At 41.7% G+C, this 9,018-nt stretch overlaps 1 protein-coding gene across 1 annotated transcript in view; it reads left to right on the top strand.

The window, feature by feature from the left end:
- Nucleotides 1–9,018, top strand: part of LOC311142671 (prolyl 4-hydroxylase subunit alpha-2-like) — a 41,737-nt gene that overhangs the window by 22,185 nt on the left and 10,534 nt on the right. Inside the window, exons 8-12 of the mRNA XM_084178325.1 lie at nucleotides 2,906–3,082; nucleotides 3,265–3,335; nucleotides 3,455–3,554; nucleotides 4,191–4,244; nucleotides 8,054–8,119. Coding sequence (XP_084034451.1) covers nucleotides 2,906–3,082; nucleotides 3,265–3,335; nucleotides 3,455–3,554; nucleotides 4,191–4,244; nucleotides 8,054–8,119 — 468 coding nt within the window. The remainder of the gene's footprint in view (nucleotides 1–2,905; nucleotides 3,083–3,264; nucleotides 3,336–3,454; nucleotides 3,555–4,190; nucleotides 4,245–8,053; nucleotides 8,120–9,018) is intronic.

Below are 9,018 nucleotides of genomic sequence, written 5' to 3'. Positions count from 1 at the left end.
CTCTGATAGACATGAGCCTGCAACATTAATCTTTCCAGCTTTCTGATAGACATGAGCCTGCAACATTAATCTTTCCAGCTTTCTGATAGACACGAGCCTGCAACATTAATCTCTCCAGCTTTCTGATAGACATGAGCCTACAACATTCATCTCTCCAGCTTTCTGATAGACATGAGCCTGCAACATTCATCTCTCCAGCTTTCTGATAGACATGAGCCTGCAACATTCATCTCTCCAGCTTTCTGATAGACATGAGCCTGCAACATTCATCTCTCCAGCTTTCTGATAGACACGAGCCTACAACATTCATCTCCAGCTTTCTGATAGACACGAGCCTACAACATTCATCTCTCCAGCTTTCTGATAGACACGAGCCTGCAACATTCATCTCTCCAGCTTTCTGATAGACACGAGCCTGCAACATTCATCTCTCCAGCTTTCTGATAGACACGAGCCTGCAACATTCATCTCTCCAGCTTTCTGATAGACACGAGCCTGCAACATTCATCTCTCCAGCTTTCTGATAGACATGAGCCTGCAACATTCATCTCTCCAGCTTTCTGATAGACATGAGCCTACAACATTCATCTCTCCAGCTTTCTGATAGACATGAGCCTGTAACATTCATCTCTCCAGCTTTCTGATAGACATGAGCCTGCAACATTCATCTCTCCAGCTTTCTGATAGACATGAGCCTGTACCATTCATCTCTCCAGCTTTCTGATAGACATGAGCCTGCAACATTCATCTCTCCAGCTTTCTGATAGACATGAGCCTGTAACATTCATCTCTCCAGCTTTCTGATAGACATGAGCCTGCAACATTCATCTCTCCAGCTTTCTGATAGACATGAGCCTGCAACATTCATCTCTCCAGCTTTGCACCTTCATCAATAATTTCCTTATAGAATCATAGCCGTGGGAAGGGTGCTGGAGGCAGCGGTGGAAAAAGTACCCAATTGTCATACTTGAGTAAAGGTAAAGATACCTTAATAGAAAATGACTCAAGTAAAAGTGAAAGTCACCCAGTAAAATACTACTTGAGTAAAAGTATTTGGTTTTAAATATACTTAAGTCTAAAAAGTAAATGTAGTTGCTAAAATATATTTAAGTATCAAAAGTAAAAGTATAAATCATTTCAAATGTCTTATATTAAGCAAACCAGACGGCATAATTTATTTATTTATTTAGGGATAGCCAGGGGCACACTCCAACACTCAGACATCATTTACAAACGAAGCATGTGTGTTTAGTGAGTCCGCCAGATCAGAGGCAATAGGGAAGACCAGGGATGTTCGCTTGATAAGCGTGTGAATTGGACCATTTTCCTGTCCTGCTAAGCATTCAAAATGTAAGGAGTACTTTTGGGTGTCAGGGAAAATGTATGGGGTAAAAAGTACATTATTGTCTGTAGGAATGTAGTGAAGTAAAAGTAAAAGTAGTTAAAAATATAAATAGTAAAGTAAAGTACAGATACCCCCCAAAAACGTCTTAAGTAGTACTTTCATGTCACGATCGTCGAAGGAGGAGGACCAAGGCGCAGCGTGGAATGCGAACATATTTATTTATTAAATGATTACACGAACAGAACAAATCGATACGATAACGTGACGTCCTAGGTTACAATAAACACACCAACACGGAACAAGATCCCACAAACACTGTGGGAAAACGGCCTGTCTAAATATGGTTCCCAATCAGAGACAACCAGCAACAGCTGACACTCGTTGCCTCTGATTGAGAACCACTCTGGCCAACATAGATAGACATGAACTAGAATAACCAAAGAACACTCACACCCTGGCTCAACATACAAGCGTCCCCAGAGCCAGGGCGTGACATTTCAAGTATTTTTACTAAAGTACTTTACACCACTGGCTGGAGGTGCTGCAGCACCCCTGATCAATTTAACTACATTTGCCAAAGTTATAAAATTACTTTCTGTCTGTTCAGAAATAAATTAAATAATTCAGAACACTACACCAGGAGTAGTCCTATAATTTAGCCACAGAGGATCAACAATAGCTTTTTTAAATTGTAATAGCCTAGCTGTGGATTGTGTGTAGCCCAATCACAAGGCATGCCTACAGTCGGGAATGCGCAGCAAATCTGTCAGTGAACAGCATGTAGCCAAAACAGGCCTTTCGCAATATTTGAAATACAATCGCAGGAAAAACAAATCTGTCTGTAGGCTACCAAATATGTTATCAACGTCCAAATAGGCCTATTGAGCGAAGAGCATTGTTTTAGAAAGTAAAACAAGAGAGATATAGGCTTTTGGCACGAGCGCATCTGCCATCGCTGGTGAGTGAGCTATGCATCATTAGGTGAGTCAGTGAAACTGGAAAGCTTTTTTAGGACTATCATTTCCTCCTCATATTGTACAATATGTGTGTCTCCACACACCTAGGTCTAGGCTACTGATGGATTCAAGACAAGGTCATTTTTATTGATCTGAGATTCTCAGTTTGTCAGTGTCAAAGTAGGCTGTAATTTACAGCATTTGTGAGGTATTAACAAATATTCTGCTAGTCTCCAGTCATCTAAAATTTGTAGAATTGCATGAAATGCGTTAATAAAAAGGTCAAATTTTTCTCTGACCCTAGGCTTACATTTTTTCTCCACATGTGCACAACTTTTGCAAGCGCCTCTACTCTACTGCTCTATGCCAGTACGCAAGAGCGATGATATGCATGCAATGTTCAATTTTTTAATTTATGCGTTCCGGTACATCAGAACCACCCAGGTCACCCCCCTCTCAGCTCACTTTTTGTTCCAGCACCTCCCAATTGACAAATTAAGCACTGGAGAGGGGATGTGAGGTAGCTTAACAGGGTTTTGGAGAGGAGATGTGAATTCCAGTATAACTCACACTCCCAACCCATTCCACCCTCCACCCCATCCAGACCACTGAGAGGCGCAGCCGGCTGTACTGCCGCTACCATGACGGGAACAGGAACCCTCGTCTGCTGCTCCAGCCCATGAAGGAGGAGGACGAGTGGGACAGCCCACATATCGTCCGCTACCTCAACGCTCTGTCAGACCAGGAGATGGAGAAGATCAAGCAGCTGGCCAAGCCCAGGGTGAGAGGAGCAGCAAACTGGGCCAGCAAGCCCACTATAACCTTAGAATATCTCTATTAATAGATGGAATAATATACTGTATGTCTCAGTGGTAGTATTAAAACATTGTATCATAAGAGAGTGAATGTCTCAGGAACATAAGATGGTGTCAATATTAATTTATACTGTATATCTTTGTATAGCTTGCGAGAGCTACTGTTAGAGACCCTAAAACAGGCGTTCTGACCACAGCAAACTACAGGGTATCCAAAAGGTGAGTCATTATGGGTAAGCAGGGTTTTGGCACCCTCTGTAGATCATGTTTAGTTATGCCTCATCTCTGGGGAATGAGTCTTGTTGTTGTGGTGAGTCAGTGGATGTGTTGTCCTTCAGTGCGTGGCTGGAGGGGGAGGAGGACCCTGTTATTGAGCGCGTCAACCAAAGGATAGAGGACATCACAGGTCTGACAACGCAGACTGCCGAATTACTCCAGGTACAGATCACATACAGGTTCATTTCAATTTATCAGACTGTGCTGCAGCCCCCTCAGCACCCCTACTTCCCGCGGCTACGAGCCTACCTGGTAGACATAGATAACTATACATGCAGTCTTCCTGTTAGACAATTATATACTGTAGTGTACCTGTTACACTCATATCCATGTCCCGTGTAGCTCAGTTGGTAGAGCATGGCGCTTGCAATGCCAGGGTTGTGGGTTCGTTGCACTCACTAACTGTAAGTCACTCTGGATAAGAGCGTCTGCTAAATTTCTAAAATGTAGATGTAAATATCAACATTGGGCATCATTTTCTGATGGTTTACTGTTAGAATACCCCTCTTCACTTTGTGAAATTTAGCTGATCGTTTCGTGTGAGTAGTTGTTAACTTCAGGGTCCCGTTTTTTCAAAAGTTATCTGATCGCATTACGGCAATCGGATATGATTAAATGCATAGAAATAGAATGAATAGAGGGCGTATCATTGACTTGAATGGGGACGCGTGTTCTGTTCATTCTATTTCTATGGCTTTAATCCCATCCGATTGAAGAAATCTGATCAGTTAACTTCTGAAAAACTAGGCCCAGAGGTTGTCCAATAACTTAGCTTCTACTCTTTGTCTCACTAAACAGATTGCTAACTATGGGGTCGGAGGACAATACGAGCCACATTTTGATTTCTCCAGGGTAAGGGTAATCTCGATACGGTGACTAAAGTGTGCTCTATGTTGCATCTGGGAAGGGATGCAACAGGCATGCAATCGTTTATCCTGCTGTGATCTATGGAGAAGTACGTTTTCACACATGTAGCCACACGCCACTTGCTTATGTTGTTTTCCTCCATTACAATATACACTACCGTTCAAAGGTTTGGGGTCACTTAGAAATGTCCTTGTTTTCGAAAGAAAAGCAATTTTTTGGTCCATTAAAATAACATCAAATTGATCAGAAATACAATGTTGACATTGTTAATGTTGTAAATGGCTACTGTAGCTGGAAACATCTGATTTTTTTATGGAATATCTACATAGGCATAGCAACCATCAGTCCTGTGTTCCAATGGCACGTTGTGTTTGCTAATCCAAGTTTATCATTTTAAAAGGCTAATTGATCATTAGAAAACCCTTTTGCAATTATGTTAGCACAGCTGAAAACTGTTGTGCTGATTAAAGAAGCAATAAAACTGGCCTTCTTGAGACTAGTTGAGTATCTGGAGCATCAGCAATTGTGGGTTCGATTACAGGCTCAAAATGGCCAGAAACAAATAACTTTCTTCTGAAACTCGTCAGTCTATTCTAGTTCTGAGAAATGAAGGCTATTCCATGCGAGAAATTGCCAAGAAACTGAAGATCTCGTACAACGCTGTGTACTACTCCCTTCACAGAACAGCGCAAACTGGCTCTAACCAGAATAGAAAGAGGAGTGGGAGGCCCGGTGCACAACTGAGCAAGAGGACAAATACATTAGAGTGTCTAGGTTGAGAAACTTTTGACCGGTAGTGTATGTTGACCCGTGATAAAAAGAAATGAGCGCTGCACATTTAGCTGTCAACGGGCAAGACGGTGTCTAAGACCAATGTGGACCTCCAAAGTTAGGGGGATTCTGGCTCTCACCCACTGCTAGAGTCTGCATCCCAAATGGCAACCTATTCCCTATGTAGTGCACTATACAGTAAAGGGAATACAGTGCCATTTGTGGTGCAGATAGAATGGTGTGTATCCAAGAGGGGCCCTGAATTCCTATATGGCAGATTGCCAAAGGAGACCTAGATGACGGGTTGAGTCACAGTTGAATCATGTCCATAACCCCGAGGGTATATTCCTAGAAGGAGAATAACTCAGAGGTCATATTCCTAGAAGAAGAGTTTCTAAGACCAATATGTACAGATATATTGGCATCCTTGCATTTTACAATGGAGTGCAATGGAGCAGAATGTTCTGTTTTCTCTTTTCAAAACTGGTTGAATGCTATTTTTACCCTGTAGGCACCTGCAACTTACCACAGGTGAGATAAATTACACCGTAAACGAGAAACGTTACCTCTAACCAAATTAATTTGAATTTTATAAAATTTTGTCCAGGCCATTTTTGTATTTGAAGTGAATAATCTCAATTTCAGTTTAGATTTTATACACGTGTAAACAAATACACGTGCACACAAAGTTCTCAAATTCAACATATTTGAGAATAAATAGTGAATCATGTTTTGAAGTTGTTGACATGTAGATCACAGCATGATGAAGATTGCATTTTGAACCTTGGGGACACTAAGGTTTTATATTCAGTTAGAATGTTTCTTCTGCCTGGAAGAGTTCAGGCTGCATGCAAGATGCCCAGGGCCACAACCCAGTGGTAGACAGTAATTCTACTGATTCTTAGTGCAGTGGTAGACAGTAGCTCTACTGATTCATAGTGCAGTGGTAGACAGTAGCTCTACTGATTCTTAGTGCAGTGGTAGACAGTAGCTCTACTGATTCTTAGTACAGTGGTAGACAGTAGCTCTACTGATTCTTAGTGGCACCCAGGGGAAGTGCACAACGTAGCAATTGGACTACATTAACATATATCCAGTTAATTTAATATATACAGTGAGGGGAAAAGGTATTTGATCACCTGCTGATTTTGTACATTTGCCCACTGACAAAGAAATGATCAGTCTATAATTTTAATTGTAGGTTTATTTGAACAGTAAGAAACAGAATAACAACAAAAATATCCAGAAAAACGCATGTCAAAAATGTTATAAATTGATTTGCATTTTAATGAGGGAAATAAGTATTTGACCCCCTCTCAATCAGAAAGATTTCTGGCTCCCAGGTGTCTTTTATACAGGTAACAAGCTGAGATTAGGAGCACACTCTTAAAGTGAGTGCTCCTAATCTCAGCTTGTTACCTGTATAAAAGACACCTGTCCACAGAAGCAATCAATCAATCAGATTCCAAACTCTCCACCATGGCCAAGACCAAAGAGCTCTCCAAGGATGTCAGGGACAAGATTGTAGACATACACAAGGCTGGAATGGTTTACAAGACCATCGCCAAGCAGCTTGGTGAGAAGGTGACAACAGTTGGTTCGATTATTCGCAAATGGAAGAAACACAAAATAACTGTCAATCTCCCTCGGCCTGGGGCTCCATGCAAGATCTCACCTCGTGGAGTTGCAATGATCATGAGAACGGTGAGGAATCAGCCCAGAACTACACGGGAAGATCTTGTCAATGATCTCAAGGCAGCTGGGACCATAGTCACCAAGAAAACAATTGGTAACACACTACGCCGTGAAGGACTGAAATCCTGCAGCGCCTGCAAGGTCCCCCTGCTCAAGAAAGCACATATACAGGGCCGTCTGAAGTTTGCCAATGAACATCTGAATGATTCAGAGGAGAACTGGGTGAAAGTGTTGTGGTCAGATGAGACCAAAATCGAGCTCTTTGGCATCAACTCAACTCGCCGTGTTTGGAGGAGGAGGAAAGCTGCCTATGACCCCAAGAACACCATCCCCACCGTCAAACATGGAGGTGGAAACATTATGCTTTGGGGGTGTTTTTCTGATAAGGGGACAGGACAACTTTACCGCATCAAAGGGACGATGGACAAGGCCATGTACCGTCAAATCTTGGGTGAGAACCTCCTTCCCTCAGCCAGGGCATTGAAAATTGGTCGTGGATGGGTATTCCAGCATGACAATGACCCAAAACACACGGCCAAGGCAACAAAGGAGTGGCTCAAGAAGAAGCACATTAAGGTCCTGGAGTGGCCTAGCCAGTCTCCAGACCTTAATCCCATAGAAAATCTGTGGAGGGAGTTGAAGGTTCGAGTTGCCAAACGTCAGCCTCGAAACCTTATTGACTTGGAGAAGATCTGCAAAGAGGAGTGGGACAAAATCCCTCCTGAGATGTGTGCAAACCTGGTGGCCAACTACAAGAAACGTCTGACCTCTGTGATTGTCATCAAGTCATGTTTTGCAGAGGGGTCAAATACTTATTTCCCTCATTTAAAATGCAAATCAATTTATAACATTTTTGACATGCGTTTTTCTGGATTTTGTTGTTGTTATTCTGTCTCTCACTGTTCAAATAAACCTACCATTAAAATTATAGACTGATCATGTCTTTGTCAGTGGGCAAACGTACAAAATCAGCAGGGGATCAAATACATTTTTCCCTCACTGTAATCAAAGGATTCAATAGTAGATTATATTTAATATACTAAATATTCAATTGTTGCTAATTTTTTGTGAAATTAGTCATTATATCTCACTGATTTTCAATAACCACGTTAAGTCAAACAGATATTAACAATCAATTTGGTCACAGAGGATTTCTTTAGTGCACTTAGGTGGCGGGATCCTAGAGCCATTTTAGTCTGGGTTAAAAGTTATAAACATTTGTTGCAGCGTCCTCAGGACATCATGGTCGATGGAAATAGACTTGCTACCTTCCTGAACTACGTAAGTACATGTCTCTGTGTGTATTCAACTTGTGTTTTACTTCATAGAAAGAGGAGCCTGATGCTTTCAAAACATTAGGCACTGGAAATCGTGTGGCTACTTTTTTAAATTACGTAAGTATACGTATCCAGTTGCTGCTGTCACTTTACAGTAGCAGCTACTGATTTAGGGCTCTATTCATCTTTACAGCGTGATTGATATTTAAAGGGAATGTTCCCGCTTTAGCGGAGACTGCATTCACGGTGAACGCTGCATGTCGGCTCATTCGGAATCACCTTTACATTTCTATTGTATAATCTGTAATGCTTCAGCTTTACAGATTGAATAGAGCCTTTAGATTCTTCTTTGTGTGTCTCTGTTTTGCGTAATGATTGTTTTTGGAAGATCCATGACCGCCACTTCAATATTGGACATGGGAATGTCAATCAGTGTTACCGCATACTCATAAAATCACTGGCCATGTCCGAATACCCATACTAGTGTGCTACATACTTAAACTGCATACTATGTACTCATCGTCGCATGCTATTTAACACGTACCGGTTAGTAAAAAGTATGCAGTATGCCACGGCCGCAACGCAGTAGCGACTCCTGACTGGCTGAGTAGGTGGGGCGGAACTGAGTGCGGGTGGATTTTCTTACAAATTCAACAGACATGCATTGCATTAACCAGCCTGATAATACTTCATTTCCAATACGATTAATTTTTCTAAACTCTGAAAGGAATAGGAATGGAGTTATAGGCTTACACAGGCTGGTTATAGCCAGACTATCACATTCAAACTATACCTTAGTGTAAAAAATTGATCAGAGTTGTGGTTGTAAAAATACTTTATCTTGCTTTAATTGTTGGTTTGAGTTAGGGCTATCATGGTGGTGTCCATTAAAACACAGAGATGGTGGTTTGCAGTTCGAAGGGCTGTTGCCCGGTTTATTATTTCAGTTGAATTGTTGAAGATAATGACGGATAAGGTTGTATATAGGTCCTGGATGGCAGGAAGCTTGGCCCCAG

This window comes from Coregonus lavaretus (assembly GCF_964263955.1).
Source record: "Coregonus lavaretus genome assembly, chromosome: 15".
In the NCBI taxonomy this organism is placed as follows: domain Eukaryota; kingdom Metazoa; phylum Chordata; class Actinopteri; order Salmoniformes; family Salmonidae; genus Coregonus; species Coregonus lavaretus.
This window is presented reverse-complemented; position numbering and strand designations above follow the sequence as displayed.